We start from the raw sequence: 13,457 nt of genomic DNA, 5'->3' as shown, positions 1-13,457 counted from the left end.
GTTGGTGAAAACAAAGACTAGACTGTGATGAGGGGACAGATTGTATGGTGATGTTTTTACCAGAGAAGATCAAGAAAGAAGAAGAGGGTGGAGAGAGTACATCTTTGGACATACAAATTGGCATAAATCAGGGGTGGCCAACTTCCAAGAGACTGTGATCTACTCAGAGTTAAAAACTGGCAGTGATCTACCCCCTTTTGGGGGGTTCAGGTTGAGGTTGTTGAGCTTTTTTTTAGGAAGGAAAGCCATCCATGTTTTGGAGGGTTCGGGTTAAAGTTGAGCATTTTTTAGGAAGGAAAGCCCTGCTTTGGGGATTCAGGGCAGATGTAAAGCTTTTTTAGGGGAGCCAAAGTTGCTGAGCTGCTTTGGGGAGAGCCAGTGATCTACCAGTGATCTACCACAGATGTCCAGTGATCTACCAGTAGATCACGATTTCTACCTGTTGGACATGCCTGGCATGAATCACCTCAGCAGAGAAGTGAACAGCTGAATTTGGGAGACAAGCCTGCAATAAGCACATCCTTTCCTTTAAGCTGCTACTTAAAATTCAGTGCTGCATATTGAGAGATGTCTCAGTTCCACTGAGAAATAAAGGCAGGTCTCCAGAAAATTGTGATTAGGTAGGCTTTGTTGCCTAATGTGGACTAAATTTAAACAAGCGTCAGCAAAGCTGTTCTGGAGGGGTGGGAGGTAGAGGAAGACAGGGTGTTTTTTTTTCTACTTTTGAGATTTAGACTGTGACCTTTCAAATGCAAAGCATGTTCTCTACCCCTGAGCTATGCCATTTCCCCCCTAAACAATGAAAGGGTCTCATAAGACTGCTCCCCCCCCCCATTTCTGGAAAGGTGCTAATAATGACATATCCTAGGACCCTGCATGCCATTCCTCCCTGAAACATACTTCCATGCTTCTACATAACAATATACTTTCCCAATAGCTATGCCACAGCAGCAATGCGGAAATTTTTAAATCTGCCAAGTCTGGTTAGCAGTAGACAGTATTGGGTTTGTGAGAGAGGGTGCCGCAAAACAGGTATGGGAGTCACTGTGGTATAAAAGGAAGGAGTGGTTGGTCCTCAGGAATAGAAAAACAAATTGTAGACTAGAGCAACAAATCCAGGTAGTGATGTGTAGGCGGGTGGCAATAAAGAATTATGCTTATATAACAAACACGAAGCATCATTCCTTTTATATTGGAAAAAATAATAATTTTTAAAACATCCAAAATGTAAGGACCACAAATTTATGCAGGTCTGAAGCTGTGGACAACAATATGCAAGACTGAAGAACATGCTTCAAAAACTGCTAAATGACTTTTAAATAAAATAGTGTGATTCTATTCTCTCTCTCTTTTTAAAGATAGCTTAAAACTAGAGAAAAACTGCTTGCTGACAGTCCATTGCAAGCATTTACTGCCATCTAGAGCAAGTGAGAGGTATCTTCCAAGCCAAGGCAGCTGTCATCTGTGAATCAAGGCTGCTTCCCCCTTGTAGCAAAGTCTGAAAGTGGCCTCAAACAATCTGTATTTCCTCACCAGCATGACTTTAGCTCTTGCAGCAGTTTATTCAGCTCATTGTGGGGTGGAATTGGGAGAGGCATTAGACGAGCCCTGCTGGTTCAGACTAAAGGTCCTTCTACTCCATAGCTGTCAACTTTCGGATTTGAAAATAAGGGATCAGCAGCAGCCTCACCTGTCCCGGGGACAGTCTACGGTATATCTAACAATCCAGGATAGCAGCGGGAAACGGCGATGGAATAAGGGAATTTCCAGCAAAAAAAGGGAAGGCTGGCAGCTGTGGCTTGGAATAAGGGAGTTTCCTGCAAAAAAGGGGAGGGTTGACAGCTATGTTCTAATCCTGCACTGCATTCTCACAGTGGCCACCCAAGTTTTATAATTCCTTTCTTAACACCTTTCAGGATTCCGCTCAAGAAAATGCCCTCAATCAGGGAGACCCTGCAGAAGATGGGGATGGAAGTGTCTGATGGCTTCCCTTCCTTGGAGCACAGTCTATACCATCTTGGCGAAGCGCTTCATAATGTGACAGCACCTACCACCCTCACAAACTACAGAGATGTGAGTGTTTGATGATTCCCCTTTGAGCAAGCGAGTCCATGGGCGTAGGCAGGGGGGCAGGAGGGGGCAATTGCCCCCCCTAGAAGCAGGGCCGCTGGCCAGCCTGCCCAGCTGCCCGCCCGGTGCCGTCTCCCTTCTCCCTGGCTGGCTGTGGGGCGGGCGGAGGGAAAGCCCCAGAGCCGCGCAAAGCGTTTGGCTGGCTTTCCCTCCGCCCGCCCCACAGCCAGCCAGGGAGAAGGGAGACGTCCCTTCTAGCCGGCTGGCTGTGGGGCGGGCGGAGGGAAAGCCAGGCAATCGCTTTGCACGGCTCTGGGGCTTTCCCTCCACCTGCCCCGGCGATTGCAGAGGGGGAGGAGGGGATCGGAGCAGCCCGATTTCGGGCTGATCCTGGCTCCCCCTTGCCCCTGCCGATCGCGGAGGGGGAGAAGGGAGTCGGAGCAGCCCGATTTTGGGCTGATCCTGGCGCCCCCTCGCCCCTGCCGATCGCGGAGGGGGAGGAGGTAGTCGGAGCAGCCCGATTTCGGGCTGATCCTGGCGCCCCCTCGCCCCTGCCGTTCGAGGATTTTGGGCTGCTCTGACTCCCTCCTCCCCCTCCACGATCGCCGGGGCGGGAGGAGGGAAAGCTGGCAAGGGAGAAGGGAGCTTTCCTTGCCCCGCTGTGGCCCCTCCCCCTCCCCTTGCCCACCCTGATTTTCATCCTGGCTACGCCCCTGATCGAGTCAGCAGATCAGGGGAGCCCAAGCATCTTTGTAGAGATATTTATGGAACGTGCTGTGATGGAGGGCCCTTCCACCTGTCCTTTTTAACCATGATGATTTGTGCTCATGATGGCAACAGGGTGGTTTTGCACGATCCTGCATTCCTCACTGTGTACACCTGCAAAGGTGGTTCTTTTGGAGGGGGTGGTGGACGCACTCCTTCATCTCCCATCAGTGCAGGTTCTGTAACTTCCTGCAAAAGTGCTGTAATTTTTATAGTACAAATCTTCCAGGATTGTTTGTGTGTTGCACTTTTGTCACGCTGTAGAACAACACTGCTTACAGATTTGTTATAAGATACTGAGCAGCTTTTAAATGTTATAAATAAATAAAATAAGAATGTTCCCCTCCAGATGGCTATACGTAACAGCATTTGGGACACATGACAAAACAACTAATAAAGCAGAATAATGTGTATTCGGTGCAGCATCAGTCTACCACTCATGCATTAATTATAGCATCAATGATATGTTGCCAAATGCAGTCTGGATGGGCACTAAGATTTAGGAATCAGCAGCACCCACTATTTATTTCTATTGCAACAATTCTTTCAGACGCAGTATTTTGGTGAAATCAGCATTGGCACGCCAGCCCAGATCTTCAAAGTCATTTTTGACACAGGGTCGGCCAACCTTTGGGTGCCATCCCACCAGTGCTCCCCACTGTACAGCGCCTGTGGTAAGTGATTGGGAGTGCCATGCATACTCAGGGAAACACATGCCAACAATATAGTATGGAAATGCCTGGATTCATGCTTTTTCATGACGATCAGCTTCTAACCATCCCTGATATACCATAGGCTGCCATGTTGATTCCGGTTCCCTTTTTACTGTTGTTTGTAAATATAACAATAATGAGTTAGTAAGAATCTTCGCACATATGTATTAAACATATTATACAAACCCACCTCTTTATTTCTATTTCTTTTTCTATTCTTTTTGTGAGTGTGATCGAGTGTATGCAAGATGATGTATGTAAATTGTATAATTTTCTAATAATTTTTTTAAAAAAAATTTAAAAAGAAAAACTGCCCTTAATTTGCAATGTAGCTGGTTAAAATTGACTCTAACCAATCAATCAACTGAAGTATTGCAGTACAGTCCTATGCATTTTCACCCGGAAGCATCATTGAATTCAGTGTGGCATTCTCTTAGATAAGTGGGTATGGGATTGCAGCCTTCATTGGAATGTATACCGGTAGTAATTAAAGCATTTGTTCATTGTGGAGTATGATCTGTTTCTGGTGCACCAATTAATGTAACCTTAGTATATTTCTTTCCTACTAGCTTCCCACGCCCGCTACGACTCCTCCAAATCAAGTACATACAGGCCAAATGGAACTCAATTTGCAATCCAATATGGGAAAGGACACGTCAAGGGTTTCCTTAGCCAGGACATTGTGACAGTAAGTACTACAAGGGGATAGAAGGCTCCTTTCTTTCTGTTGGTATGCCTTCTTGCTTCTGAAGGAGGGGAACTGGTGCAAAGCTTTCCTCTCCCCTGGCAGACACAGGGCCATTCACAGGCCTGGATTCTTCTATACCGAATCACTGCTTGAAGGCTATGACCTCTTGTACTCAATCAAGGTGAGTCCCCATAGTCTGGACCAGCCTTCCCCAAGTTGATGCCCTCCAGATGTTGTGGGCTACAACTCCCATCAGCCCCAGCCAGCAAGGACAACAGTCAGGAATGATGGGGATTGTAGTCTGAAACATCTGGCAGGGGGCACCAGATTGGGAAAGGCTAGACCGGACTGCCTTATGTCACTTCAACCACTAGCTCAGGGATAGAGGACCTGCAGCTGACCTGCCAGGTGTTGTTGGACTGTCATGCCCTGACCAGGAGCCTTGCTGGCTGGAGCAGATGGGATGGGAAGCAGAGTTCAACAATATATTGAAATATTTGGCATTCAGCACTGTCACACTAACCAAGTTATATGAATGATGAGAAATTCCAGGGGCACAGTTCGTTATTGTTTGGAAGGAAGTCACAGGAGGCGGTGAAGTTTTGCAAAAAATTATCTTTATTTACAAATATGCAGGTGGAACATTGAGGAAGAAAAACCCATGCCTGCTTTGCACCTTAGCAAAGGTAACCTTTCTTTTCCTTGTTTCTTCTGTCCAGGTTGCTGGCATTCCCATTTTCCAGGTGTTTGCAGAAGCCACAGCGCTCACTAACAAACCTTTCAACTATGCCCAGTTTGACGGAGTGCTTGGTATGGGGTATCCCAGTCAAGCCATTGATGGTGTTACCCCAGTGTTTGATAAGATCATGTCTGAACGGATTCTGACCTCAGAAGTGTTCTCTGTCTACTACAGCAGGTGAGGGTTGTTTGGAAAAGCCTGCATGCCAGATAACTGGGAGCATAGGTGGTCTTCTAGACAAATCCTTCATAAGGAGCCGAAAACTCATTATCTAGTTGAAGCATGTTTTTCCATCCACTTGGGGAAGTGTGTACATTGGTGGTAGAGTACAAGCTGCCTTCCAGGTTCAATTCCTGGCACCTCCATGCTGAATCAGGGGCATAAGAAGGCCTTATCTCTTTGCCTTCTGGCAGAGGGTGTGGTCTGAGGAGTCCTGAAGGCTAGACAGAGAGGCTACTGGGCATGAGGTGCCCCACCCTTGATGTACACACACTGGAGTTACCCTTCTTTGCCTGGAAAGCTCAGTTTCCATTCACGTAGAGTTTGACATTGGCCCATCGCTGCACCACTTTGAGTATCACTCCCCCCGCCACATTCTCATGCACAAGAACACTCTCCTCACATTACTAACTATGCATGTTTTTTCACTCCCGTCATCAAGAATCTAACCAACAGAACCTGAGGTGTATCATGCCAAGTGTGTCAGGTACAAGAGTAGGCAGGAAGGAGAAAGTGACTGCTTGTGATTTTTGTCCTAGGAATTCTGCGCTGAACACTGGGGGAGAAATCATCCTGGGAGGCAGTGACCCATCTTACTACACGGGGGACTTCCACTATCACAGCATCAGCCGGGAAGGCTATTGGCACATTGATCTTAAAGGGTGAGGGATGCTGCTTTTTACGGCTCCAAGTAATTCACAAACCTTTCTAAGCTACATCGCCATGTGACAATGCAATAAACACTCCATTTATCAAACTTGGGTTCCTTTTTTAAAAAAAACAACAACAACAACCTTTATCGAGCTTTAGAATTGTACAAAACGTTGTTGTTGTCGTTTAGTCGTGTCCGACTCTTCGTGACCCCATGGACCATAGCACGCCAGGCACTCCTGTCTTGCACTGCCTCCCGCAGTTTGGTCAAACTCATGTTCGTAGCTTCGAGAACACTGTCCAACCATCTCGTCCTCTGTCGTCCCCTTCTCCTTGTGCCCTCCATCTTTCCCAACATCAGGGTCTTTTCCAGGGAGTCTTCTATCTCCCCAAAATATCATTTCAAAATGATAACAAGGACTTCAAAAGCATCAAGGAAGAGAAGGGAAAGGGTATGTGGAGGTGTTTTATCACACCATTTTATACTTTCCTTAAATCAATATATGATGCAGTTGCAAAATCTACATTGCCTGGAATGTATAATTTTATTTATTTGTATTTTTATGGATTCAGTGCTACATTAACATATCCATGGCCACATCACAAAAAATAGTCAAATAAACTTTCACAGGTGTGCTTGGTCTCTTGGGCTGGGGAACCCATTGCCCTCTAGGTGTTGCTGGACTACAACTCCCATTATCTCTCACCTTTGGCCATGCTGGCTGATGCGTGTTGGTAGTCCAACAACATCTGCAGCGCCATATACAACTCCATATATTAGCACATACATCCTACAGGTTACTTATCTTCTCTAGGTGCAAGGGCGAGGGTGGGTGGGGCATAAGGGTTTGTCTGAAACATGAAAGGCTGTTTTGCTTTCTCCACAGGGTTTCTGTCGGGGGCGAGCTGCTGTTCTGTCATGAAGGCTGCACGGCATCTATAGATACTGGGACTTCCTATATCACGGGCCCAGCTAGTTCAGTGTCTATTCTGATGAAAGCCATAGGAGCTACTTTCTTTGAAGAGAAAGATGTAAGCAAACTGAAAGCTCTCCTCCAAAAGCTTATCCTCTCTTGCAGTGGGTAGGCAAAGAAATGACAGGTCAAAAAAGTCATGAGGAAAAACAGCAGTGGAACCCAAAGCCTGGTTGCATTTTCATGCATATAAACACTCTCTTGGTGCCCTTGAATGCTTTTTTTTGGTTAAAAAGTGAAGTGCTGGGTCTCATATCTTAGCAAAAGTGCCATACTCAATGCCTGAGACTCCCATCACAGTAAAAACACTTGATTGCAGGTGCAATTGTCAAGTCTGAAACTAGGAACCTTAGCACTGCCCCTTCTCCTTGTAAGTAATTTGCTGGTCTTCTCAAAAGGTGAAGAGTACAGACAGTGTGGATTTGGAGGTTGCTTTTGCTTACATGAAACCTAGATTGAAATCTAGGCATGAGGGAGATACTTTCACGGACATTAGATGGGCTTGGTCTTCAACTCTTGCCTGAAGTTCTTTGCCCCACAGTCTTGAGTACAGGACCTAAAAGTTTCATTTTCCAATTAACTCCTTTCTCCTCTCACAGTATATCATCGAATGCAAGAAAATTCATTTGCTGCCTGATATCGCCTTCCATTTTGGACAGAGAGCCTACATACTCAGTGGCTCCGCCTACGTCCTCCAGGTAAGATGCTGGGCAAGATTTGCAATAAACAGGAAATGTGGAGGGCAGCTAGGAAAAACAGGAGTTGGGATAGAAAAAAATCCAGGGGAATTTTTTTGAGGTCTGATAGTTTGAGCAATGGTGCAACAATAATAGGCACAGTGGAAGACAGGAGTGCCTGGCGTGCTCTGGTCCATGGGGTCACGAAGAGTCAGACATGACTAAACAACTAAACAACAACATCAAGAAGAACAAGTCGTCTTAGATTGAAATCAGACTTCACCAACCTGGTGCCCTCTAAATGTTTTGGACTATAGCTCCCATCAACTGCAGCCAGGGTGATGTAAGGCAGGCTTCCTCAACCTCGGCCCTCCAGATGTTTTGAAACTACAATTCCCATCATCCCTGACCACTGGTCCTGCTAGCTAGGGGTCATGAGAGTTGTAGGCCAAAAACATCCGGAGGTCCGAGGTTGAGGAAGCCTGATCTAAGGCAATAAAACTGTCTCACTGACTCACTTCCCTGCTTGGTTGTGCCATTCTCTCTGCAGCATTCTGAATATGGCCAAGAGTTCTGCACTGTGGCGTTCTCAGGTTTTGATATTCCTCCTCCACTGGGCCCTCTCTGGATTCTGGGTGCTAGTTTCATCGGAGAGTACTACACCGAATTTGACCGGCAGAACAACCGAATTGGCTTTGCCACATCTCTCTGACACGGAAGAGTCCTGTTTCAGAGATTACTAACTTTTGAGAAGAAACTGCATAAACTGTGAAAGAGAACAGCTTAATAATATATGGTTTTCAACAGCAAAAAGAGCTTGTGTCAGCCCTTCAATTATTCTGCTGCATTGCTAAAAGCTATAAAACAGTAACATCCAGAATCACATAATCCCTGGATTTCAATGTCCTCTTCCTATATTGTCCACTGGAGTCAGATAGCTGAAAGTTCTGCTTCCTATCTTAAAACTAGGATAGCTGAAATCTTTCCACCTTAAATAATAACCTGTAGACTTCCCTTTCCTGCTTAGAGGCAGCGACTGGGAAGTGTCCATCTTCTGCGGTTACTTATTTCCCTTCACTTTTGTGGTTACTGACATCCATGCAAAAAGCCATCCTTGTTGCGAGAGGGACATTTCATACTTGGCAAAGTCCTACTTGTTTTCAAGTGAAATGTGATCAGGCTAGATATGGAAATGATAGCCAATGAACAAAGGTGAGAAAAAAAACACAGTGTAAGAGAAAAAGAAGGTCCCATGCAACACACCTGAACAATCCTGAAGCAGGGTTCATCTGGCAGTTTCTCTCAAAGAATCTTGGCAATTACTGTCTTGTGGAGCTCCTGACACTGTATCTTCCACTGAATGGGAAACATGACAGGATAGAACTGCCCTACTTTAAGTAGTATATTACAAAACCCTTAAATGACCCTCCCATTCTGATGTGGTAATTCTTTGCATTAACATTGCATGTCTGTAAGTGATTGCATGAGGCAAATTGAAGAACAGAATCTTCCATTTCATTTCACTCACTTGGTATATCTATATCCTGCCTTTCTTCTGTCATGGAATTCAAGATGACATATATGGCATTTCCAGGCATTTTCCACCCAGACACTTGCTAGACTCTCTACACCAGGGGTTGTCCACCTGGTCCCTACTGCCCACTAGTGGGTGTTTCAGGATTCTAGGTGGGCAGTAGGGGGTTCTACAGCACAAGCTGAATCCTCCTTCCATCGAGCACTGGTGGGCGGTAAGGATATATGTTCAAATATATGAAAGGATGTCATATAGAGGAGGGAGAAAGGTTGTTTTCTGCTGCTCCAGGGAAGCGGACACGGAGCAATGGATTCAAACTACAAGAACGAAGATTCCACCTAAACATTAGGAAGAACTTCCTCACAGTAAGAGCTGTTCGGCAGTGGAATTTGCTACCAAGGAGTGTGGTGGAGTCTCCTTCTTTGGAGGTCTTTAAAGCAGAGGCTTGACAGCCATATGTCAAGAATGCTTTGATGGTGTTTCCTGCTTGGCAGGGGGTTGGACTGGATGGCCCTTGTGGTCTCTTCCAACTCTATGATTCTAAGGAAATTTTACCATCAAGAAAGATGCATTAGTGGGTGGTAGGTATAAAAAGGTTGACTACCCCTGCTCTACACTGACCTAACTTGCTTACCCATCAGCCCTCAGACCATTCCGTGTGTTAGAAATCAAGCTAACATTCTAATTTTGTCCATGGCCTAACCGTTAAAGGCATCGACTTAGGATGTAGTCAACTTCTTGAAGTCAATAGCAAGTGCATTAAAACGATGCATAGGGTAGAGAAAGTGGATATAGACAGGCACAGTCCACCCACTTTTGGCACCTGAGGTGAAACAGGAATTGCTATCTCCTGTCTCACCGCCCACCACGATCCCACCCAACTACTGCCGCTTCTGCACCCCACCCCTGCCACCACTGGAACACCCTGGCTCTCATGGAACTTGACGGTAGCCAGGACATTCCACAAAGCATTGCCACTCGACTTCTCCTCTCAGGCGCAGGGAAGCCGGGCAACAACGTGGGATGCAGGAGCACCCTAGCTCTCGCTAAACCCAGCAGGAGTCAGGGTGTTTTGCATGCCATTGCTGCTCATCTGCTCCACCCCAGGGGCGAGGAAGACAAGTGCCAATGCCATGTGACAGAATGTCCCCCTCTCACCAGTGAGAGGGAAGTATTCTGGCAGCAACGGCAACAGTTGGGCAAGCAGACCACCCCCTCTTGAGCTTTCACCACCTGAAGTGAGTGGGCCAGTTCTGGATATACAGAGGTTTTTTCCCCCCTCTCTACAATACTAGAATTCAGGGCCATCCAATGACACTGAACGAAGAGGAGTCAGGACATTCAGACAACAGAGAGTACTTCTTCACACAGCAGATAGTTGAACTATGGAATTTACTTCCAGAAGAGGCAGTGGTGGTCACCAACTTGTATGGCTTTAAAAGATTAGACAAATTCATGGAGGATAAGCCTATCAATGGCTAAGATGGCCATGTTCAACCTTCATAGTCAGAGGCAGCATGGGCATCTGCTTGCCACTGTGAAAACATGTTGACCTTTGGCTTGATCCAGTAGGCTCTGACATTCCCAGAGCCACTCCCCTCTGATCCTAGGTTTGAAATATTACTATCACACCTTGCAGCCATTACAGCCTTATCCTCCACAAATTCATCAAATTCTTTTCCAAAGTTGTCTAAGTTGGAAGCCACTGACACATGGCAGTGAATTTCACAACAAAATAGAACTCAACACATTTCCAGTAACCCCAATGAAGAAGATCTGACACAGTAATCTATGTAGTTTGTGGGATTTCCCCAGTTTACAGAGGGCTATAAACAGGGTTCTAATCACCACCTCAATCCAGACACCTACCTTGAGGGGTGATCCCAACCAACAAGTGGTGCAGCTCTTCCTAGCTAGCCTTCACCAACCAAGATGGAAGATGGACATGTGTCCAAACCATACTGGACACCTTTCACAACTCTGGGCAATGTAAGATTTAATTTGTATCCAGAATTAAATCACCAATAAGTACTTCTGCCATTGGGACTCTTCAGCTAATGCATCTGAATGACCCTTAGTTCAGCCTATTAACACCTCTGCCAATAAGTGGCAGGACAATTTCCTGCCTACCCATTTTGTACAGGACAGAAATAGGGCTTTGGATGACAGCCACTAATGACTGCAACCAGGAGGTATTAGCACTTCAGATTATAACCAACAAGAAGGACAATTATAGCCATTCTGATTAAAATAATTAGAGTCATTCTATTTCATGAGAAAATGAAAATCACTCTGTGTTGCTTCCTAGATGTTTGGGAAAGAAGTTTGGTTAGAAATTGGCACATTACAATTTGAAAAATAAACCAATCAAATGTAAATGATGATCTCCTATCAAAATACTTCAAATATTTTGTGCACCAAAGTTTTTTGGTGGGCTATAATATGTTAAAGCCCAGATCTCACAAAGAGCAGATGTTCACTTACAACAGTTACCAAGGCTGCTGTCTTAGCCCTACCGATCTCGGAATGACTTCCGAGTAGACATGGTTAGGATTGTGTTTTAAGTGCTATAAGGCGATTACAGAAGTTACAGTGCTCCCCTGCTCACAGTCCCACAATTTAATAAACACAATACAAAAGTGGAAAGGAATGAGGAGGGTAGAGGTGAGCATGCAAATTCAGGTACCAGTTCTTGAAAGTTACACAATCTCCACAGTGTCATCTGATCCAGACAGTCAGCAGCACAACCAAGAAATCCTTAGTCCTCTGGGCTATAGTTTAAGCTAGTTCCTTTCTGTTCTGCAGCTCTGGAACATGTAAATATCAATGCTTCAAGCTCTCTCACTCTCCAATTTCTGGGAGACCATTATCCTAACACAGGCTTCCTCAACCTAGGCCCTCCAGATGTTTTGAGACTACAATTCCCATCATCCCTGACCACTGGTCCTGCTAGCTAGGGATCATGGGAGTTGTAGGCAAAAAACATCTGGAGGGCCGAGGTTGAGGAAGCCTGTCCTAACACTTTGTTCTACCCTAGCCCAATCCCATGTCATTTACCTCTTGAGTTTGCTTGTTCCATTTAGGCCCCCATTACATCTTGCAAGATCTCTGGCACCTGCACCTCTCTTCATATGACAGCTACAGACAACTGCACTCCTCCATCACTGGAATTAGTCGAAGGAGCTCTTGGTTCAGGCCAGGCCTTATCTGTGTAGCCTGTATTCATGTAGAGCCCTATTGCATTTGCATGCCAACTAACAATTTGTTTTCTATTAAGTACAAGCTGCTGGTTCTCTTGCTGATTTCTCAATCTCCTGAGTGAAAAAGGTAACAGCCTCATGGTGTGTTGTGACTCCAGGTGCTTTTTTTAAAAAAAGGGGGGGAAAGAAAACATGCTTCAGTGTGTGTTTGCATTTCACTTATGATCAGGAACACCCTTGCTGAGTTAAGCATGGACCTCTCCTTCGGAATTAGCATGGACTGAAGCAGCCAGTGCATTGGTGGGGTTTGAGAATGGTGGTTGCTGCGACTCTTGTTGCAGATAGAGCCTCGCTGAGTATCAGGCAGAATCTCAACAGAGCACCTTTCCAATCACTGCATCTCCAGGTCAAGAAAATCTTTATCGCTTATAGTTTTGCCTGTCATGCACCTGCCTTTAAAGGCACATAGCCACAGTCAGGAACAAAACTGGAAACCTTAATAATTGTTTGAAGAAACTAACAGCTGAGCTATGGATCATTCAGTTGCTTCTAGCTGAAGAAACTGAGTTATATTCAAGCGAAATTATTATCTAACATCACCATTACTTTTATGTTCCATAAGGTTAGACTGAGACTGACTGGCCCATGTGAGTTTCAGAGCTGAGTGGCACTTTGAAACTGGGTCTCACCAGTCCTCTCTCAAATCCAGGGATGGGGAACCTCTAGCCCTCCAGATGTTGCTGGATCACAACTCCCATTGTTCCTGACCACTGGCTATGCTGGCTGCAGTTGATAGGAGCTGGAGTCCAACAACATCTAAAGGGCCACTGTTTACCCATCCCTGCTCTAACCACTACACCACACATAATTGGGACAATTCTTTACAGGGCCGGCATCCCCACTCACCAAAACACGCTGCCTTCAACTGGTGTGTGAATAAGTAAACATTAGACAGGTATAACACCCCCCTCTCCATAATAGGGGGAAGCTGCTCCTGATGAATTCTTGCCTGCCATGCCCCTCTTTAGCTGCCAGATCTCTAAATATGTTTACCTGAACCTGAAAGTTCAGTGGATCTTACTTCCAAGTAAACATGCTTTGAAAATTGCAGCCTGAAAGGCCCAGAGCCTCTGCCAGGGTGGACCCTTTTCTCCCAGGGGACTTAATCACAGCAGCCTCCCCAAAGAGCCTTCCAGCACGAGACTCTTCCATGGGGAGCGGCGCGTT

General features: G+C 45.8%; 1 protein-coding gene across 1 annotated transcript; it reads left to right on the top strand.

Moving 5' to 3' along the window:
• The first annotated feature begins 1,926 nt into the window (after positions 1–1,926).
• On the top strand, positions 1,927–8,208 carry REN (renin). The gene is made up of 8 exons (XM_035122280.2): positions 1,927–2,073; positions 3,386–3,509; positions 4,118–4,236; positions 4,956–5,152; positions 5,734–5,856; positions 6,733–6,877; positions 7,419–7,517; positions 8,047–8,208. Exons 1-8 carry the CDS (start codon positions 1,933–1,935, stop codon positions 8,206–8,208), a joined length of 1,110 nt encoding a protein of 369 aa, XP_034978171.2. The 5' UTR covers positions 1,927–1,932.
• The last annotated feature ends 5,249 nt before the right edge of the window (positions 8,209–13,457 follow it).

Source organism: Zootoca vivipara, chromosome 7, assembly GCF_963506605.1.
Source record: "Zootoca vivipara chromosome 7, rZooViv1.1, whole genome shotgun sequence".
NCBI classification, from domain to species: Eukaryota; Metazoa; Chordata; class Lepidosauria; order Squamata; family Lacertidae; genus Zootoca; species Zootoca vivipara.
The sequence above is the reverse complement of the archived record's forward strand: the minus strand, read 5'-3'. Positions and strand labels throughout refer to the sequence as shown.